This window comes from Bombus flavifrons, chromosome 5 (genome assembly GCF_040668555.2).
Source record: "Bombus flavifrons isolate JBK064 chromosome 5, iyBomFlav1_principal, whole genome shotgun sequence".
In the NCBI taxonomy this organism is placed as follows: Eukaryota; Metazoa; Arthropoda; class Insecta; order Hymenoptera; family Apidae; genus Bombus; species Bombus flavifrons.
In genome coordinates, this window is record NC_138446.1 from 1,101,776 (window position 1) to 1,124,578 (window position 22,803).

At 42.8% G+C, this 22,803-nt stretch overlaps 1 protein-coding gene and 1 long non-coding RNA gene across 10 annotated transcripts in view; one reads left to right on the top strand and one right to left on the bottom strand.

Annotated features, from left to right (window-relative positions):
* The first annotated feature begins 3,113 nt into the window (after positions 1–3,113).
* ttk (zinc finger and BTB domain-containing protein ttk) overlaps positions 3,114–22,803 on the top strand; it is a 45,171-nt gene continuing 25,481 nt past the window's right edge. For 5 of the 9 annotated variants that reach the window (XM_069113240.1, XM_069113242.1, XM_069113241.1 and 2 more), the window contains exons 1-4: positions 5,216–5,524; positions 17,353–17,739; positions 17,968–18,721; positions 18,832–18,891. In XM_069113240.1, the coding sequence (XP_068969341.1) occupies positions 17,521–17,739; positions 17,968–18,721; positions 18,832–18,891 (1,033 nt within the window). In that variant the 5' untranslated portion in view covers positions 5,216–5,524; positions 17,353–17,520. Of the gene's footprint in view, positions 3,950–5,215; positions 5,525–6,582; positions 6,719–6,844; positions 6,996–17,352; positions 17,740–17,967; positions 18,722–18,831; positions 18,892–22,803 lie in introns of those variants that run through there. The other 4 variants (XM_069113235.1, XM_069113238.1, XM_069113236.1 and 1 more) reach the window with 4 other exon arrangements.
* LOC138179961 (uncharacterized) lies at positions 3,817–4,405 on the bottom strand. The gene is made up of 2 exons (XR_011173176.1): positions 4,267–4,405; positions 3,817–4,189 (listed from the first exon to the last, which is right to left on the bottom strand). It is a non-coding gene; the product is annotated as an uncharacterized LOC138179961 (long non-coding RNA).

The window sequence follows — 22,803 nt, forward strand, 5'->3', positions numbered from 1 at the left end:
GATTTCTCTTTTTCTTTTTTTCTTTTTTTTCTGGAAAAGCCAGCTATCAATTTCTATTCGACGTTATACGTTCAAGAACAAAGTATAATCGTTCGAGGCAAGAATCAGGGAACAATGGCACCGTTATTCATTAGTTACAGTTTAAGTATTCTACTTACTAATCTTGCACTTTTCATGAGAATTCAAGTAAAATGGAATAAAGCACCGTCTAAAATGAATGGAAGGAACGACAGCCTGACCGTTTCCTTCTGCTCGTGGTTTCTTGGAATATCCTTTGCGGTCGGCAATGGATAAGGATATCTGCTTTGAACTCTGAACAACTGTCCGTCCGGCCGAGTCATGCTTCGCCAGGAAACTCGATGAAATCTCATCAGCGTATCTCGCCCTTTCTATTTGCGTTGACCTCAAAAACTCTAACGTTGACCTTAAAAGGGCCTCTCTTCAATCAGCACGGGGAACCACTGTACTTTCCAGAGCAAATAGGAAAAATATCGTTTACGCCTCTTAGGGTGTAGCTGGCATGATAAGATAGTCACTGCTGTCGCAGCGCATACATGTATACGTGATATTAAGGAAGGAGATAGAGGAAGAGGCATGGTTTAGATTTCTGTTATATATCTATCACATCGTTTTTTTACACTATTGCTATTTTCGTTATATTTCCAAAACATCGATTCGACATTCGACAAACAAATAGAGATTGCACACTCGATCGGTATCCTCGGAGATCGTATGACATTATTGAATGACGAAATAAAAAGGAACGGGGGACGCCCTATATTCAACATCTCTGTCTGTCTTTCCTTCTCTTCAATGGTCCTAATTAGGTACATACAGTGTACACACACGACTGTATTGCGACATACCAGTACCGTTCCAACTGGAAACCATATGCGACGGGGGGTTAAGTGTCGTCTTAACCTCCTTTCAGTGTTTGAATTCCTAAATCGACACCGATATCTATGTAAAAATTAGCTTTCCGTGTTTTTTATTTTCTCGGGTCTGATTTGCAGTTTATGTTGGATTTCTAATGGGTATATTATTTTATTTACTTTCATTATTCCATAAAATTAATAACGTAGTAAGATACAACCATACACCAACTGACTACATTGTTAATTCAATAAGGTTGAGTAGTTGTATGTGAAAACGTTCTACTTTTCATTTTACCATAAATCACAATATTTTTTTCGTTTTAGAGTTACTAGAAAGTGTGGCAGCCGCGATACTATCATACCGTAACCTGTCACCCTTGACCATGTGATTAGCTATACTCCACCTTCGGCACTAAGAAGTACATGTATGTAAATCATAATGTAAATTCACATATGGTTGTCTCATCATAAATATCCGAACTGAACATATGTCTAATTTTGGTGTTCAGAAACGTACCAAGATATGAAGACTGTGATTGACAATTCTAGCCTCCCACGAACGTATCTTGTAAATTTCCATATGCATATCATTAACCCAAAATTAATCAATTTTCCTCCTTCCTAACGGAGTTGTTTATTTGAATAGAGTTAAAAAATAGGATGTTACATATGCAAGTGTATATAACTGAATTATTAATTAAATAATATTACAATGTGTACAATTTATATTATATCGCATATTTTTTTGTAGGTTTCGTTTTATTTCTGTTTTACATTCCGACAATTTTCTTGGCGTTAAATATACCTAAATGTAGCATAGAGTATAATTGAGATCTGCAGGAATTGAGAGCACATCCCTGATCTTAATTATAACATTGTGGTCATGGTGGTGGCGGGCAGAGAACCGCGCAAGTGGCTTTTCGAGTATGAAAGGATCGTTGTGCTATACATCTAACGGGCAGCCACGAGCCTTAAAGGCGAGGCAAGGGCTTGGCTTTAGCTAAGAAGTCGGTTGGCCATCGAACGACGTTGCTAGTCGTTTCTCAACCCTTTCGTGGTTACGTCACGTTAAAAAAGCTATTTGGGGTCAACACCCCGCTGCAGCGACACGTGTAGTACTCCTCGACTCTGTCTCTCCGCGTCCTCCCTCGACCCTCTCCGCCGTCCTCTTTTCCCTGGTATATGAAGGCAACCGTCTCCTCTCTGCCTACTCCTCGCGATTCCCGACGCCATTGCTGCCACCTCCTCCGATAGTATCCCTTCTACTCGACTTAGTTTCCACTGGATTTCTAAGTTCCCTAGATACTAGCTGAGCCTGTGTTCTAGCCGCGCACGAAGGAACGACGTTCCACAGGCACTTTACTGGCCGAATCGTCGCGGCTATCAACGGACAGACAGTTCAAGGCTGTCAAAAGATCAAGAGACTACGGTCGACACCCTGTTTATTCATGAGTTACGTTATGATGGTATTAATTTAGGGATCGTAAAAGAAAAATAGCACGGTAGTGTGTTATATGGAAAAGATGTTTGGAGAATTGCGCGAAATCACGTACATACACTCCTGCCGCTATAAATTAGGAAAAACCAAGATTTCTGATAAGATAAGGTATATCGGATCAGAATAGCTTGTAAGAAAAAACAGTTACTGATAGATATTATTTATATGTTGGTATTTGTTTCAAAAGATAACCAAAATCGATCGTACATATCGAGGAAGAAATTTGCTTTGGTACATATATACTTATACATATATACTTATACGTATATATGTATTGTAAAGGAATACAGTATGATGAAGCATAGCAGGGAAGCCATGAGATTAGAATGGACTAATACGCAGCCCCAAGCGATACAGCCCTGGCCGTGGGCGCGCTAGCAGTAGGAGAGCCAACCAAGTTTCTCTAAAACCGCGTCGACGTAGTGGAATTAGCACGCTGGTCTTGCTAGAGCGAAACCAAGGACACTAGAGGAATACAGCAGCAACAGCGGTGGAGTGGCCTACGGTGGTGGTTACAGTGGCGGTAGCGGTGGCGGCAACTAGCAGAGGAGTCGAATCATCGTGTGGCGGCGTCAGCGGCGGTAGCGAGTAGAGTCAAATCATCGTGGCGCGGCGTCGACGACGAACGACGACGGCAGCGGCAGCGGCGGTGGCGGCGGCAGCGGCAGCGGCGGCGGCAGCGGCGGCGGCAGCGGTGGCGGCAGTGTCGGCGGTGGTGATGATGGTGGTGGTGGTGGCGGCGGTGACGGCGGCGATAGCTCCCCTTTACCCCGACCCACGTTGTCTACGTGTATGTCTCTACCTCTTTACCCCGTCACCGCTGGTACCGTCCCCGCCGTACCTACCGCCCCCACCTCAGCTCCGCCACCGACAGACGATCCCTCCGTTCCCGCGTGCTCTGTTCTCCCCTGCCCGACTCTGAGACTCTCCGGAGCTTCCCCTTCCAGCGACTTTTTTTGTCCGTATACGCCTCGTCCATCGCGACAAGGCAGCTTCAAGCCTTTTTATCAGTCGACCGAAAAGATCCGTGGGGATCCTTCCGCGGCAGCGCCCCGCGTATCGCTTCCAGCCAACCCTCGTGTGTTGGAAACGCGTTACCTCGTGGTATACGATACATACATGTATTTTTCGTTTGAAGTACCAACCGAATTTTCATCGTTCATATTTTACTTCACTTTCTGCACTCGACATTACGTTTAAGGGAGTACAAAGTAAAAGCGCGGGAAACAATCAGTGACTTGAATCTTTCGTCGTTTTAAATCGATCGTATCGATAAAGATAGTGAGCATTGTATAATAAAAGCTTCCAATAATGAAGTCGTTTCGACATTATTGTAGTGGTGTAGAATACGCGTGTCGGGGTAAACGTGTCAAGGTGCCGTCAGCGTAGCGCAACGATTCCGGTGACGACACGCAACCAACACACATTGATTCAACGAGGAAATCAGACGAAGGTGCATTTATTTCCATAGCAACGTGACGACACTCGGATTCTTGTCCACGGATACGCAACAAGCCTCGAGGTACGAAGCGGAAGCTGAACCAGCGACAAACTACTACCAGGATACGCAAATGTGGTTGGTACTTGTACATTTGCAGCTCAGAAGTTGAGAAACAGCCTCGTGGCGGAGAGCGTTTGTCTCTTTCTATCATTCACTACTACTTGGCGAGTCTGTACAGAAAAAAGTGCGCAGACGCAAATCGTGGTTGCGTGTGTAACTCGCAACGCATCTCCTCCACAGCCGTCTTATTACATTCGTGAGTTTCTTTCCAAGCCCCCTTTGCCCAACCCCTGGTATTTTTCTACTCGATCATCCCTGAAACGAAACGTAGTTCTCGATTACGAATCTCTGTTCAACAATTGGATGTATCGTCATCCTTGCCCTTTGCTTACCGTATAGCTTTAATCTCTTTTTTTCTTTAACATTTGAAATCACATTAACAACAAATGGAAGGAAAAAAATAACAAAAGAAAGATGAATGAGATATCACGTTGCAAGTCCGTAACATAATTCGTGTGGCTCTATTTTAAAAACTTGAACAGAAACTCGGTGCCCCTTTAACCCGCATTTTCCTTTATCAAAATAATACGACAAGCGATAAGCGACTGTCGCAACCGCTGGAACCGCACATGACGTCGTCAATGGGTAACAACTTTGCGAGTAGTTGCACGAGCTCGTGGCGACTTTGCCAGAACGAGTGCGCAGTAACACGACGTAAGAAGTAGCTAGGAGGTAGAGAGGGAGAGGGTGTGTTCGAGAAAGAAGCCCGAGGAACGAGGGCGTATAGGCAAGGGGAGATGGTAGGTTTAAGGAAAGGTAGAGAGAAGGAGAAGTTGGTCACAACCGTGAGAACAAAGGGGCGAAAATAAGTGCCCTTTTTGGAGGGTGATCGAGGGTGAGGAGCAAGAAAGAGGAAGACGAATTGAGAGAGATTGCGTTTGTGTAGGTTTCGAAGAAGATAGAAAGAGATGGCGATGGTTAGTAGGAGAGAGAAAGAAGTCAGGCGATTCGTTCCTTGCGGGCTAAGGAAAGAGTGGGAGAATCGGTGCGAGAGAGATAAAGTGCGAGAAAGAAAGAGAAATTAGAGAAGTGTGAGTGCGAGAGAGGGGAACCGAGAAGGACGAAACGCGCAGGATGAGGCGAGAGGGAGTAGAGGGTGTCGCAGAGCTAGGGAAGGGAGGAGTGCGTGACGAGGAGGGTGAGAAGGTGGGGGATATAAGGAGAGGGTGAAGGGTGTAGTGGGGACTATTGGGTAGGTGGCGGTGGTAGGATTGCGGGAGGTTGTGCGCGGCTCAACTTCGGTGGTTCGGTTGAACGAGGGCGCGCAAACGGGCGGGTGTCGTGAGCGTTGCAAAGCGGTGAAGGGTACCACGAACGGAAAGCACGGTCGTGGCGCTAGGCGGGCGTAGGCGAGGTTCCGTGACGGCCGTTCGGTGGCGCAGCAGGAATTCCCAGCACGGCAGGCACCGGGTTGGTCAGCTACGTGGTGTTCGTGCGCTCTCTCTATCGGTGTGTATATGCGCGATTTGCCCCGAGTCCGCGCCTCGACTTGATGACATGGCGTCCTAGCGCTGCACGGGCGAAGTCGTACGTCCTCGGTGGAGAGGCTCTCACCCCGTCGTCGAATCAGCCGCATCCCAGGATGCCAAGGTAAGTCGACGTGGTGTATAGTGTAAATTTTCAAAAGTATCGTGTATTACGTAGAATCGTGCTGCTATCGAACTCGGGTGTCATCGGGAAAAACCGGGCGGTGTCGATAAGGTGAAAACGTTTCGTGCGCCTCGAGCTCATTTCATCAAACCAGGTAGGGTCGTTGCCATCGTGCCTACCCTATGAATCGATATTACCAGTGCCGAAGAGAGGACGCTTCTTTCTCTCTCACTTTCTTAGCGCTTTCTCCCTTTTTATTTGTGCATCTATCTTTCGCTTTTTGCCTCTCGTTTTATTCGCCCCTCGTTCCCTTCATTTCACAATTCGTGTCGTGTGTTCTTCGTTATCCCTGTTGCTGTCTTCGTCGTCGTCATCACCATCACTGCTATCACCCTCGCTATCGTTGTCATCGTCATCATTATCATCGTCGTCATCATCGTCATCCCAGTTGCTGTGTGGTGTACTTTGAATCAAAAGTGTTTGCCAGTGCTTCATATGTTTATACGCTCACGTTTATGTGTGTGAACGTGCGCGCCACGGTGCGATATTGTGTATGTACACGTAGGAAGGGTTAACGCAGTAAGAGGAACAGAGAAAGGAAACGTTCACGGGGTAAAAAGAAAGAGGTTAGTTTCGCAATTTCTCGGAAAAACATGGAAAGAAGTGAAGTACGCATAAGGAGGAGGATACTACGTGGCTTATCGACGCATCGACGACAGCGTGCCTCTCGACGTGGATTTTCGCTTGGCGAGAGAGGGTTGCGTAAATCTTCTCTCCCTTCTCCTTCCCTCGTCTCTTGGAATCACTCTGTCTTCCTCGTGCACTTTGTCTCTCTCTCTCTCTCTCTCTTTTCCCCCTCTCTGTCTTTTTTATTCTCTCGAACGTGTGTCGCGGTCGGACATGGCGCTGCCCATAGGCGCCGATACGCCCCGGGGTGTCGAGGCTGACTCGACTCGAGTCGAGTCGTTCGTTCGTCCATCCGCCGGCCATCCTCCCCCTTGTTGTGTTCATTCAGCTGCTTGTTCCCTAGTCCCAGTAATACCTTTGCAGTTGCTTCCCTCATGAGGGAGCGTCATTGTTACTGTCGTTCGTGTTCACTTCCTCTTAGTGATTTCCCCCGTCTATATCGTATTTTCTCATTTGACTAATATAGCCTTCGGTTTAGATTGCAATCGTTACCACATACCATAACAGGTGAGTTGTGTACACATACCTTACTCGTCTCCGTAAACGCGCGAGATCGGATCAGTGCCACAGCCTCGAGTTCGAGCACGTGTCAGAATGTGCCTTTCGGTCGGTAGTCGACAGTGTCACCACCCGTGCGTTAATTAATCTCTTCGTTCTTATATTGTGGTGAAAAATTATGTAACTTGTGCTACATCGGGGTGTATAAAAAAATAGAAAGGAGTAAGAAAACGGTATTCGGTTGTGCAAATTGTTCGTAATCGATAAAAGAAGGCCTTGCGATTAAGTAAGTTTGTGGATGGAAGTGGAGTAGATGGTGACATACACGTATATCAGCGTATTACAGGTGCATTGTGCATAATTGTGATGTATTTATAACCTATGCTTCCACTTGCAGTTTTGCGATTCGCTTCGATATGTTTTTATCGTCTTCGTTTAATGTTGTGTGAAATATCATTAGAATTATTTAAAAAATTTGTGAAAGCATTTGCTTTTTGAGGTGAATTTTATTTCCGTGTCTTCAACTTTGTGGGTGATCCAAAATTTTGTCCAACTATTTGTATCCCATTTGGATTTGTTTGCTTCTTTAACAGTGTTTCCCATTTCATGAAAATCGTCAAATTCATATATATATATATATTTTTTTTTTTTGCCAAAAGATTAGAATTGTGAGTACATCGTATAAGAATTCAAAGTGCACATTTACCGTTATTCGTCGAGCCAAGTTATCTCAAACAGGGATTCGTTGTTATCTTTGAGATATAGACATACTTGAACAAAGATTGTACCTAGCTTACAAAATTGTGTTGTATAATTTCTCAACAGCTATCTCTCGTAATACGCATAAAATATATACACTTGTTTCATCATGTAAATTTATAGATGCAAATAACTAACATGCTTCCAAAAGTTACATCTTCGTTACATCTGTATCGCATGATTTTTAAATACACGTGAAAAAATGTCAGGAAAGAAAAAAGCGTTCATCTATTGACCTCCCGCCAAGTGAAATAACCTAACACCCAGCCACGTGGTTTGGACACGTGGTGTCTCCACTGGTCTATATTATTCCATTTTGGATAGTGTATTAGTTTCTTATCTGTTGGTTTTACATGTGTTACATTAATGTCAAAGTTATACAACTATAAAATATAATTTAAAAAACGAATGTTTTAAATCATTTTCTATTGAGACAAATGTTGCAAATACTTGTATTGTTCATGCCTTATTTAAAAGCGATACTGTCTACTTGTTTTTTTTTACTATCAGGTAAAGAATTATGTATATTGACAGCATTTTGCGATTGAATATTGTTTAGCATCTTATAGTGAATTGACTATCTAATACTTAGTTTATTCGAAGAAGTGAGGAAACGTATACATTTTTGTCGACATTTATTTCCATAATGTTGTGTCTGAAAACTACATTGTGAATCACGGAAACGTTTGAAAAAAAAATGATATAACCTGCACATAAGCGACAAGTGTTAGCTTGTGCACTGAAGCTCAACATATTCGTACCCACGTGTGTTTCGATGAGAACTTACATGGAACTTCCTGCGGGTTCCTGATTAAAGTAGCGTGACGATTTTATCATGGTACCCGCGAGGGGTTGAAGCGTCGATTATAATGGTGATGATGGTGGCCGTTCGCATGTTATAGGGATAGTTATACTAAATAACTGTATACCCTAGAGAGTGTCTTTTGTGATGTTAATAATTTGTTAATTTACTAATATGACAAGTATCATTTGTTAACTCAGAATGAATCGATAAGTGCTATATATTGACCTTCCTTTATTCAAACTTCCCGCACATCTAGATGTTGGTCGATAATATAGATTACTACCTTTGCGATACACTGTCTATTCTGTTAGAGGGTTATGTCAGCAGGTTATTCGAAAAAAGACGATTGAGTAAGAAACCTTTTTGCCAATAGAGGAACATTTTTGACATTTGGTTAATCAAAAAATATATTTTGTGCATGTACGTTTTCAATCATGTGAAATATTTTTGTGGTGAACAAACTTGAGAAACGGTGGTAACTTGTTAATTGTTATTACGATAGGACACGTAGGAATAAAACTTTGCAGAAAGCGTGTTTCACATTACGTTTCGTATTTTTTAAATTGTCGATAATGTTAAGATGAAGTAAACTTTAAATTACTTTAGTATAAGATAGTATGAATTACCAATTTCTATTTTATGTGCAAAAAAACGTGTATACGATCTTCGTGCGCCTGCGCATTCGTGTAACGGTGATGACTGTGCAACGTGCTGCCTCTCCCTGTACTCCCCATCCGTTGTTCCTTTTATTACGTGTGTGGATTACGACTGCGTGGTCGTCAGGATATATCCATTACAAGAATGTCGAGCTCTGACAGCAGTTTGCATTTTTGCCAACTGGTTGCAGTTTTGATTCTCATGCAGATATAGTACATTTGTGTTTTCGTTAATTGCTCAAGAACCCTAAATCTTTCTGGAAAACAATGGTGATGTTACTTTTTCAGCGACACTGGGATAGTATATTTCAAACGGGTACTTCTCGAACTATATTATTCCATTTCTCGGCTGATCGGCAGAAAAGGTCGACTAATAGTAAATATATGAAGAGATACAAAGGATTTAACTTTATATGTTAATCATTATAATGTAGTGACATACATTCTAGCTATATAATCTTCTTAATAGTGACGAATACTTCACCCTGTTTGCATTCTATTGTTGCATATTACACGTTACGTTGTTTATAAGGGGTCAGTTACTTTGATAATGCTCCGCAATAATAGATTCCGAGAGTAACGTTTCGAAGTATGTATTTATTTTCCGCTGCTCGTTCTTTTGTCTGAATCTCCTTTATCCTTGGAATGATTCACCGGGGATGGTGTGTCAACAACAGTCCGGTCGGTCTAAACTGGACGTCGTAGAGCAAGAATCGGGTATACCTGCACCTGTTTTCATAACACCATGCAACTATATCGCGAAATGGTTGTTCAGCTTCGCGCCCTAGTTACACCTGCTAGTATCGTGGTTGTACGTAATACAGTAATACGTTTGCACGACACTGTACGTCAACCGAGGTTGCCACGTTTCTCGTGACTGCGTGCTTGAAAAACTGAGGTCGCATTGAATAACGAGTTACAAGCAAATTATTAGTCAGTCCTTTAACAGCGCCGTAGTTGATCTAATCGAACAATTTTTTTCTTTTTCATGCTAGCTCAGTTTCCGCCGAAACTATGTTATTCGCGAACTAAACAATATTATATACCGACCTTACCTGCTCTCGATCTTATTAAAATAAAAAATATAATAATAACGCAAATTATAAATTGAAGTTAATAAGCAAGTAGTAATCGAAGTTATTAATTACAATTATTTACAACTATAATTGCTGCAGTACCATTTATTAATAGCATCGTTACGACATAGTAGTATCCGTGGAAATAATACATCTGAAAATCGTAATTGTTAACGGTCGAACTGCAGAAGGTTATTTTACAGCGCGGGATATTATCCTTTGGAATGAAGTTGATTTTTTATAGGATACTAGGGAAAAAAATTTAGTGAAAAAAGAGGGGTGACCGCCGCAGCAATGCGCATCGAGGGGCGATCATGTTTAACGGAGGGTCGGCAACGGTGCATAGATTTAATCGCTCTATGGGAACGGAACGTTGCGTAGGAAATCGCTGAAAAGCCACGCAGCTCGCTACAGGGTCGACCACTTTTATGTATAAACTTCAAAAAAAAAAAAAAAAAAAAAAAAAAAAATTAACATAATATGTCCGTTAAATACAAGTCAAAATGAATAACCAAAATATTCGTAAAATATTTAATACCGCTGTTGAAAATTGCGTCAAGGTTTGACTTGACCACCTTTTTCTAAGTAATGTCCTTGTGGTTGTTCTCCACTATCGGTCGTAAATTTTTATTTTTCCTGTCGTAAACTGTCGTTATTCTGCATCGAGCCATAATGTTTGTACAGCTATTCGCAGAAACCTTTGAGCATGTAGAGGATGATGTTTAGGAAAGTTTTGAGAATCGAGAACGTTCGACTGTGAAAAAATGTAGGGTGGACGCCAATGCGCGCAGCGAGGTCGACCGTCGTTGTCGGCGGAAGGGTGGTGGTCGTGAGGGCGAGGAGCGTCAGAGAGGGGTGGGTACGAGGTTGAGGAGGTGTAGGAGGGCGCGATGGCGGGTAGGAGGAGTAGGGTGCAGGCTAACAGAAAGAAAGATGGCCGTCCTGTCTGTGAGTGCATGCGTGAGTGCGTGAGAGTGGCTCAGACTAGTCTGTGTACGTTGAATCTGTGTTTGTGGTGGTCACATGTCTGAGAGGGGCAAAAGAGCAAGCTCTTCAGAGATGAGATTCAACGTCTCGGAATCCTGTGACGGAGTACACGATATTCTTTTAGGGTTGACGATGCTTTTCGACGTGTCGATAAACGGCTGAAACTCGTTAAATTTCAATTGTTCGGGAAACACGATGTCAACACGAAAACCTCTCTTACGGTTACTAATGTGTGTGTGGTTAGACATTTCGGACGACATCACTCGTAAGTTTTTGAATTAAACCTATGCTTTCGAAACCTTTGAACTCCTAATTATGTAAATAAGACCGCATTATTCATTGAATGTTTTGAATTTATGCATGCATATTTCTCGTATATACACAGTAGTAGTAGTCACCAATTATTTTCGCTACAAGCGGGGCGAATCTTTTCGAATATGCAATAAAAAGTTTGATGTGATTTTCCATTTGTATGGCGAAATAAATTCAGAAACGTCGTATATTCCGGTGTTGTGTGTGGTGTCGGCTTGTTGGCGAATGAACGAACGAATCAGAAATGTTGCGAGTATTTCTCCACGAAGGCTCTAAAATGTGGGACACGTTCTTCAGTAGCCAATCCCTCTTCCCCTTTGCCGCAAAATTCTCCGTTAACTTCGTACCTGGTGCTTCCACTACAACCTAACGGAATGAGCTGTACCTGTGCCTCGATGCCGACAAACTATCACGCGTATACGCGTGCCTCATGCACGCCTTCATACATTTTGCCACACACATACGCAGCCACGGTGTGCTCGGGAATGTGTGAACTGTGAGCGCGTTCATCGTTCCAAGCACATCCTGGCACTCCCCCAGTGGGAGGAGGTGCGACAAGGGACAGATATCCGAGTGTGCACGCTTGCCTCACTCGATTTGAAACACTCCCGAATTATATCACCACCACGCGAGGAAAATCTCGTCAGAAAGGTTACCCCAAATCGCTCTCTCTTTCCCCCTCTTTCCCTCTCTTACCCTCCCTTTCCATCTCTGTCTCAAACGGCTGTGCTGAGACTCTCGATTTGCTTCGAGCGTTTATTTCGTCGCTGGAGATATTGATTATTGTAAGCCCAACCTCGTCGCTCGCTTCAATTTTCACTCAGTTTTCCATTATCGATGGTAAGGAAGATGTGCCAAGAAACATCCCGCTCATCCTTTTTCACGGTATGATCCTGCAGAATTTCGAATCGATTACCAACGTTCCCTTGTCAAACAGAATTTGAATCTTTTCCACGTTGACCTATCCATTTAACCGCTTATCTAGCCATTTCACTTCTTCGTTGCACACTCGGTTGGCTTCGACCTCGATCCACCATTAAAATTCGGTCGATCGATGAAGCAACCCTTATTCTAGACCGAGTAGCGCCTCCGGATGTCCCTATCTGCTTCCTTTTTTCTCTCATATTCTGTATTTCCTTCTGCTCTGTTTCGTGACGCTTTCTTAACCATGCTTACAAATACGAGAAAATTTGAAGTGTAAAAGAGTCGGTTCGCAATGAAAACTCGACAGTGTGGCAATTGCGAGGACGGCCCTCGAGAATCGGTTCAAAGTGGCGGGGAGTGTCGTTATTACAACCGTGGTTGGTTTCACGTGGGACCGAGAAAAACGGAAAAATATTTGCTGGCGCAACGACGGTGCACAGCGTGACCGGCCGCAGAATTCCTTGCAGAAACGATTTTGTCGACTGACACGTACATCCTTGAGCGATGACTCAGCGGAATGTTCTCTCTATCGATACGTATCTCTCGGCTGAATCGCAGTAAGAATAATCCTAGGATAAAAACTATCGTCTTTAAACGCTATTAATGGATCCCAGAATGCCTAGTAGAGAACACAGCCACACTACGTCCGGCTCTTAGGCGTGCATGCGACGTGTGTACTGTACATATACCCGTATCCTCTATACGCGGAAGCGTCGAAACAGTAAAAGGTAGGAGGCACAGGCCAGCCAACAAGGGGAGGGCACGTAAGCAGAGGAACAAAAAGAGAAAGAGAGACGTGACAAGACGGAGGAAGAGAGAAAGACTGAGAATGGTGTACGAGGGAGGAAAAGAGTCGGAGAAACGAAGAAAGAGATAGGGAGGACGAGCGAGGATTTCAGGCTCTCGAAACGCAGCGGTATTTGCCGCGCTTTGTCGTTCGTTTTGTACCTCGGCGTGACTCTGCCGCTGGTGCTGATTACGCAATGCGTGGCCATGAGAGGAGCGAGTCGCGTACACTCACGTACGAACGCATACATGTATTCTCGCTTTAAGGACGTGTGCGCGTCAGAAACGAGAATGTAGCCCAGCCGTGTGCGTGACACGCATACGGATACGCTGGTGCACGCACGTGCGTGAGCAACAGGCGTGCGTGTACCGCCACTGTACGTGTGTGTGCGCGTGTATGCGCGTAGATTTGATTAGCTTTCTGCTACCGGTTGCATGAGTATACGTACGCGTGCTAGAGAACGCACGCGCGCGCTGGCCGCTCAACATGGATCGTATACGACGTATCATCTCGCGGTGTCATCGATGATGGCCCACATCTCATTCTGTTTACAACATAAATCGCGATCGAGTACGCGTGCCGCGAAGTGTTCTCTTCGCGCAACGCGCACTCGAATTCTCTTTGCGCTAGCTTCTATACTGTCTGCGGCTCCACGATTCTTCCCGTCATCGTTGCCGTCACGGTCGCGAAGATATTCTTCTCCATCAATCGCGAAAACCTTGTTGTTTTTGGGGTCAACCGCGTTGGGAGACTCGCTCGTTCCCTATAGATGCACTGTGAGTAAACGTGTGCGTGTTGCATGTGACTAGCCATAGTAGCGTGATAGCGTGCAAATGTTTTTGTGAGCATCGTTAAAACTATCTTCGTAGTAACGATGAATATACATACTCGTGTAAGCTAGGAACAATGGGGTCGATTACGATGACAACGTTGTTCAACTAATTGTAAGAAAGAACCCAGCGGTGACGCTACATATCGTAATATCAATGGTAATGATCGTAATCGTTAAGGGATTCTAACGGATCGAAGTTCGTACGAGAAATGATCGAGAGGGTGGTACATATACGGTCAGATAAAACCAACAGCAGCTCGATCGTCCCCTCTACTCGTTGCTCCTCTATTATTGTGCAACCTTTCACCGATTTGTAATCGGCGTTTGTTCGAACGACGTTATCTATCGAATGCAAATGTTTTAGCAGCATAGAGACGCGCGTACATACATGTTATACAGGCTCTCTGTCGCGCAAATCGATTCGATAGAGAAGTTGTAAATATCATTTAATCGAGTTTTATCGTCCACGTAGAACATGGTCGCACGCGTGATCGAACGAACAGTGTACGGTCGCTGGATCCCCAACGATTCGCTTTCGTGCTTCCTATTTCACGAATTTCTCGATTTCCCGTTATTAGAGCGAAACGTACGTTAATCGGCGTTCGAGACCGCTTCCACATGTTAGAACGTCATGATACACCTTCAACAAGAAGAATGATACGAAAGCATAGGAAGTAATTAATGGTTTAATTATGTCGCGAGAAGTGATCATCGCTAAAGCTTGAATAGAGACACGAGCGTATTCGCCAAGCGGCCGTTGTTGATAATCTGAATAGCGTTCGAGAATCGGTGACGACGTTTCGATTGGCAATCTAGAGACTACTTTTATATTTCGAGTCGTTAACACGGCCCTGTGTGTAGAAGCGTCAGGTTTTTTCATGTTCATTCGAAAACTGGTCGAACACGGTCCGGTGTGTCTGCGCGACTAAACAAATATGACTAAGAGTGGTGGTTCGATATTGGTTATACGTGCACCTTTCGAGGAACGCAATTGTGTACACTGTCACGGTCTTCATTTACGTCTGTTCCCCTCTCGTCTCGTTTCCTTCTCTATTAACTTTCATGTACGGTTCATTGAATACAAGTTTGCCAATCTTTCGCGTTTCGCAGCGATATCTATTTCGATTCGATCGAAAATATTCCTTTAACCCAAGTATTATCAAAAAGATGCTAATAATACCGATCGAAGAAGCAACGTATTTCAGTTGATTCAATAATTTTTTACGTAATCACGTAAGATAATGTCCCGGCAGAATAAACACTGATTGGTACCCCGTAGATTTTCTTTAACGATCCTTATGCATTTATTCGCGTAAACGTTATCTCTGATACAGTCTAGAGTCTAGATTATTCTCGTATCTGCCTTCAGGGGTCAGAATTTTATTTTAGAGTAGACGGAATGTCTACACTGATTAAAACGTCATTTTTTTTTTCCCTCTTCCTCCGCTTGTACCACATGTATGTCGTAATCGTTATGTGAAAGTGACTTCTTCTTCTTCTTATTTATTTAATTTTTAACTCATAAAATGGAGAAAGAGAAAGGAGCACATAGAAAAAGGTTCAAAAAGCGCAGGCTGATCGTTAGACATCGATACACCGTCATATAGTCTTCGTAGTTACGTTGGTCACACTGTGAATTCCACATTTTTGCAGCCGATTTAATAAAGCGGTCGAGAGTTCGCACGATTTCATTACGTAATCCATTTATCAGGAAGTCGAGGTTGAATCGAGCGATGTCGAAAGATGAAGGAGTCGACTATCGAAACTCGCGCCACGACGTTTCAGAAATCTTCGATCGCGATCGTTTAACGTACCGCCACCGAGGTGTGTGCTGCACCATGATGACGTGCCATTCACCGTGAAAACCATTCACTGAAGGTATTAACAAGGTCGTGCAAGGTCGTGCACTGCTATCCTGCATTTATACCGAATATATAACGATACGACACAACGTTCACGATGAACATTCTATGTGGACTTCGTGTGGTTCATCGTGTACACGTGTCCATGGATATGTGTGTACGTATACACATATATCGAGATTTGCGCGCGAAAGCAACGGAACACGGTATCGATCCGAATGCGTAGAAAATGCTATTGATTCTCTCGGCCGACCCGTCGACCTCTTCCACACGTTGTGTAGTTCCGAGGACTGAGGAGGCGGAGGCAGGACTTTTCTCTTTTCCTCTCGCTTTTATTCTCCTCCGTATCATTCGCTGAAAAAGTTGCTTCCCGTTTCTCGGATTTTTCATGCGGATATTTTTCTTGTTGCTCCATACCTATGGATCTTCAACGGTAGATATCGCGTTCGGTACCTGCTATCGTTTTCGATGTGTCCTTAAGCTTAATGTATTTCAACATTGAGGATTTTCTCCGCGACCAAAGTTTTATTTACTCGGTAGAAAAAGAATCTGTAGTGCAATGTAGTTTCTCATTTTGATATCAAAATTAAGAGCCGGTATGTATGTAAATAGACGGTCTTATACGAGTTCAATAATATTTACGATAATAAAATATAATATAGAGTATATAAAATGATAAGTGGATAAAACGGAATATGAAAGATATGACTATAAGATATGTAACTTCCAAGTTATAGAGGGTTCGTGAAAAACATAAATAATTTATGCTATCTGCGTTACGATTGCGCACAACGTTTTTGCACTTCTTTTTCTTTCCCCCTTTTTTTACTTTCTTTTTTCTTGTTTTCCTTCTGATCATATTGTTGACTCGCAACTCTGTACGAATATAATCTAAACTCGTCGTAGAAATGATCTGAAGGTATCGAGAGTCAACGGTTTATCTCCTTTTCGATAAATGGCACCAATCGGCTGATCTGTTTCTTTTGATCGTGGGCGACGGTTGGATTGGCGACCTGTTCGGCTATTTCTAGCCTTTTTCCTGGTGGCAGATTACGAATTCCGCCCTTCGACTAACCAAGGAAAGTCATTTCTGCCGCATCTCTGCGGTCTTGGCGAAACAAACGTTGCGTACGTGACCGTGATTGGGCTGGTGAAGGGGTGAGGAGAGAATTACATAAAAGGCACGAACGAAGCGAGTCGCCTATTCGCCCAACCTACGTCCTCCAGGGTCGTACACCCACGTTCATACTTCGTGCGTATCGTCTCGCAAGCTTATATGGACGATTATGCATGCAGGCGTTATCGTATATATACGTGGAACGTTTAGAGGACTCGTCCAGGATCGTACATGATTTTCAAGAAATTTTCCATGTGTAGGAATTCTGTCGAGCCACGGTTATCGCCTAGCATTTCCGCACGCGTTGATCGCGAGAACGAATTAGTAATATATATAGTGATTCATATTGAGATGAATCATTTACGTCGAAGCAAGTTCGACTATCGTGCAAGTAATTGAACACCATTTTGTATAATAAATCTCGTATTAATTATATGAATGTGTAGATGCGTGAAATAATTTTATTTAAAGAAAATAAAGATTTTTAGTTAATTGTTAAATAAATGTTTCGTTTTTGTTGACGCAGATCATGTGAAGGAAGGATATGATAAACTGTGGCCGATGAAGAGAAGAGCACGAGCAAGAGTACGAGCAGGAGCACGAGCAAGAGCAAGCGGCTTCGTCGAGGAAGGCGAGAAGAAGCGACGACGAGGCGGCAGCAGCAATACCAATAAAAAGATCAACACTAGATCTGATGTTAGCGGACATTAACGGTAACTTGGCGGATCTGAGAAGTGAAGCGATGGCGTCGCAGAGATTTTGTCTGCGCTGGAATAATCATCAAAGTAATCTACTCTCCGTTTTCGATCAACTACTCCATGACGAGTCGTTCGTCGATGTTACGCTGGCCGTCGAGGGTCAGTTACTCAGGGCACATAAGATGGTGCTGTCGGCGTGTAGTCCCTATTTTCAGGTAAGGACGAGTCTCATCCAGAGAGAACAATGCATCGTCAAACCGGAGATCCTGGGGGAAACGTATGCTTTCTTTTTGAAGTCCAATGAATCGCGTTCTAGAACATTATTAATAATTCATCACGGTAGATTAATTCATGACGCGTATTAATAATTCATAACGTTTTCTTACTCGACCCTCTTGCCGAATCTATACCGACCGAGTATTTTTTTCTTACTATCTTTGCAGGCTCTTTTCGTCGGACACCCCGACAAGCACCCGATAGTCATTCTTAAAGATGTCCCCTACGTGGATATGCGCAGTCTTTTGGATTTCATGTATCGTGGGGAGGTCAGCGTCGACCAGGATAGGCTAACCGCTTTCTTGAGAGTCGCTGAGTCTCTTAGGATAAAGGGCCTGACCGAGGTAAACGAGGACAAGTGTGACTTGCCTAGTATTACCTCTTCGTTGCTTGGCAATCAAAACACAATACCTCCACCACCACCGAATCTACATAGAATAAACCAAATCGGGCCTCACCACCACGTCTCGCAGAAGAGGATGCACCATATGTCGAGTCATCCTCTTCTTGGTTCGGCCTTATCCGCGCCAAAAAGAAAAAGGGGCAGACCGAGGAAGCTCAGCGGTTCTTCCGATACGCCGATCGGCGAGATCACGGGCCAGGAGCTGCAGTCCTGTTCGGGGACAGATCTCGTACAAGGTTCGCCAGAAATGATGGAAATGAAGATGAGTATCGACTTTCAGAGCGAAAGCACCGGTAATAATGGTAGAGGCGGGAACTCCAGTACTGCTTCGGCAAGTAGTAACAACGTGAACAGCAATAACGTCGGGAACTCGGCATCATCGGGAGCCAGTCTGGCTGCTTCCTCTTTGTCGTCGACGAGAAAGGACGAACCAACGGAAAATGGTACTGACACACCCGAATCACTAACATCTCGTGTTAAACGGGAACCTGAACCGACGCCTAGCACCTCTGCCCAAGGTAAAGCACTTTCTCCTTTTTATCTTAAATAAATGTGTTTATTCGTTTTTGTCATTCGTGAAAATTTGTTTGATTGTCAATAATCTGACTGGTTCTTGTTTATCCGTTAGCCTCCGATGAGACGTTCGCGCGGCCACACAGTAGGCAAGGGAACGAAGGTTTCAAGCAAGGTAAGGAATTCCATTATCAGCTTACACGATTAACGCAACTTTTTAATCACCATCTGTGTCGTGAATAATCGAAGTAACACGATGTCATTACATATTTTAAAACATTCTTTGGTACAAATACACTAGCTTGAACAAATTTAATCTTTAATCAATGGATAGTAGTATCAATTGATTTAGCTCTGTTCCTAAGTTCAAAAATTAAGAATTATGAGTGGTACGTATATCGGGTGGAAACGATACAGCGCGATCGTGAATTAAAGTTTTAAGAAGCGATATCTATCGATGTAACCGCATCCACGAACGTACGTGTCTTTTTTTGCAGTGTCAATATGATTTATACTTTTGAAAAAAATAGAAAGATACGAAAGATACAAAATTGGCATTGTACGGTTTTAAAAGGGATCCCATACTCTTACCTTCTCAAAACTATTTGAAATTACATGTTTCGGTCCTCATAACGTGTGAACTTAGCTTCTCGGTAAATTAACGACAACATTGTGTCGTTTCCATCTAATATACGCACCAACCATGCCTATCACTGAAATTAAAAGATAACACTCTGTTATCGAGTATCTGTGAATTGATTTTAGAATTCCAAATAATATTTATTAACTTGAGAACAGGATACTCTAAATGCACTCAGGATAAATATTAAGTAATTGAATGTATATTACAATATTGATATGTAAGCGGTGTAAACGTTCCCAATCATTTTTTATTAGTGGAAAAGGAGGATATCGTGCCTATATGGCAAACGTAGGCTTTTATTAATATTTAAATAACTCATTTTTTGCTCCATTTGAATTACACCGAATTAAATTTAACTTCCTCATACAATTCGATGTTGACCAACAGTGATTACACACAAATATTCCGTTTGCAATCTTTTCCAGGTGATATTGTATTCTTACCCTTAGCAAATATTCTTACGTATTTACCTATCATTTGTTTTATCAAAATTATTACAATCATCTTGACAAATTTGAGTGATGAATATGCAAAAGAAAATATTACAAAACACTGCTGTACGATGTGCTAATCAATTTAATTTTTCAGAATTTTCATCTGTTAATTTTATACCTTGCTCGTCGTTGCGCGACTGCAAACTAATTACGAATCGCAGTATCGCAGCAATATTTCCGGGGAGGCTATTTTTGGTCGTAGACTCAAGTACACTAAAAAAATAATAATGAATAAAAAAAAAAAAAAAAAAAAATAAGAAAGAATATTGAGACTCGGGCCGATGAATTTGTTGACGAGTGCAATTCGTTAAGATGTTAACTCGAGGATACTGCCTGAGCTAGCATCCTTACATGGAATTAAGGTCAACAAATCTCGCTGAGTATTGAAAAAAGTATTTGTGATTTGTATCCGGAGAAGGTGAATAGGCTCCCAGGAGTTTATGCGTGTCACGGGTTTCACGCGGTCTGTTAAAAATATCAGAAAAAAAGAAAAAAGCAATACTACTACTAATGATAATAACCGTTTCCTTTTTCCGTGCAATCTGAAACGAATTTTTCGGCAGTGTTAAGCCGCGTAGGCGAAACATATCGAAACACGATGCGCACAAAGTTTAACGGGCTTTCGAAAACGAGACCTCTACTTAAGTCACGCGTTGACCTGTGACAACTCGAAATAGAAAAAAAAATCTCAAAAAAATATGTATACATATGCGTACCATGTGTATATATATATACATACATACACATATATTTACGAAAAAAGAAACAAAGTGTATGAGAGAGAAAGGAAGCCGTCGTCTCGTTGAGCCCATACAGGCGTTTGTGTATGCTCCTCTGAAACGACGAGACGTTCGAGCGGAATCAAAAAAACGCGCCAACAAACACACAAGATATATATTCCCTTTTGAATGCTGTAGCCTCCAAAAATCTAACCTACCACCCACCGATTGTCGTTAAGGGACATAATATAAAATATACATACCCATTGTAATTTATGCTCGGCCAATGCGCAGCGCTTCGTTCCTTCTTCTTTACGCTCGTTCTCCTCACTCGTTTCTCTAATCTAGACTTATATATTTATATATACATTTCTATTTACTGCCACTTTTACTTACCTTTTTCGATCCCATTTCACATATTGCGCGCACGCACAGACACACACACACTCACACACAAACACACACGCGCGCGCGCGTGCGTGTATACAATATGTATATATTGTTATACGTATACATGTGCAACATATAAATATATACACATGTACATGTTATTATATATATGATTTTATAATCCCCGCACGCGAATGAGAAACGCTTCGCTGTCATTGGCCATTTGGTAAAAGGAGGGGGTGGAGCCAGCTTTTAGCGGTGCTTACTTTTTTCTGATTTTTATTTGAAACGCTGGTTTACTTTTTTTCACGTTCGTTCATTGTAAGAAAGTTGAACGCAATTTATGTTTGCGCCGAAGTGACGGACCGTGGTGAAATGGATAGATGTCATTACAACGAAAAAAGAAGTGTGCGTAGCTCTTTTTAACAGACAACGAACGTCGGCAGGTTATCGCTTCCGCCTTCTCTTGCGTTCTTCTCGTTGCCTAATTGAGTTTTCACGACGGAGGAATGAAACACGGAGAAACAGAAATTTGGGGAAAAGTCCGAAACATGAAAACGAAACGGGAAGGAGAAAACAGATGAAAATATACGACAGGACGGAAAGAAATGGACAAACAAATGTAGTGACGGAAAAGAAAGAGCGAATGATGAGAGAGAAAGAGAGAGAGAGAGAAAGAGAGAGCGAGAGATCAATATAAAAAGAAATTGGTATCGAGAGTGTGACGTACATTCTTTTCCATATGATGTTCGAGAAAGAGAGATAAAGAAAAGAAAAGAAATTACTTTACTGACGTACGCACGCACGCGCACACATGACAGAGTGCTTCGAAGATGTCGAACATGATGATCGTTCGGTAGTGACCGTGAAACGTGTTGCTTTGTTCTCTTTGCGCAGGTGAGTTGAGATTATCTGAGTCACCATTTGATCTCTGAGAGATTACCTTTGCGCGGGGGAAGCGAGGGAACTAGGGGAGGCCAGCCGCTCAAAAAAATACAAAAAAAATATATAACATAAAATAAAACAAACCAAAAAAAAAAAAAATAATAAAATGAAACCGTTCCGAAATGCCAGAATCTAAGTAAGAGAAAGTCGAATAAAAGAATCTGATGTAAAGTGAAGCCGAAAGCGGATTAAATATAACAATATATAATTGCATCGAAGAAGAGAAAACGTTGCTTCTTCTCGAGCGTCCTCGATCTCGATGGATCGTCTTCCCGTAGAGAATGGATAATATGCGTATACGGTTTAGACTGACGGGACGCACGGACTATTTAAAACGTAAAGTTAATAGGGAGGGGGTCTTTTTCGAGTGTACATGATGAGATGATGTTTATTAACATTCGCATATACGTGCATTCTGCACGCGTATGTGTAAGCGTTCGTCTCTGACTGAGTGATATGTTGCGCGTGTTGCGTGTATACATGTATTTGCATACATTCCGTAGCAATAGATACGAGAGCGAGTCCAGGTGAACGGGAGGAAAAAAAACGAGCTAAATGGTGTAAGACTGCAAACGCGAGAGGGTGGAATGTAAGTGTGCGTGACAGACGAGGAAGAAAGGGTGCGTGAGAGCACGCGCGCCTCTGTGTGTGTGTGTCGCGCGCGCGCGCGCGCGCGTGTGTGTGTGTGTGTGTGTGAAAGACGCATGGAAGGGGAGAAAGAATTATACGCGCGCGCGCGTGTGTATGAAAAAAGATTATACGTACGTGTGATCGCGAGAATGTCTGAGCGCGTGTATGGTGCATATTTATTTGGAAGAAAGAAAGAAAGAAAGAAAGAAAGAGAGAGCCATCGTTGAGTCGCTGAAATGCTCTTCATGGTATGGCAAACGAGACCG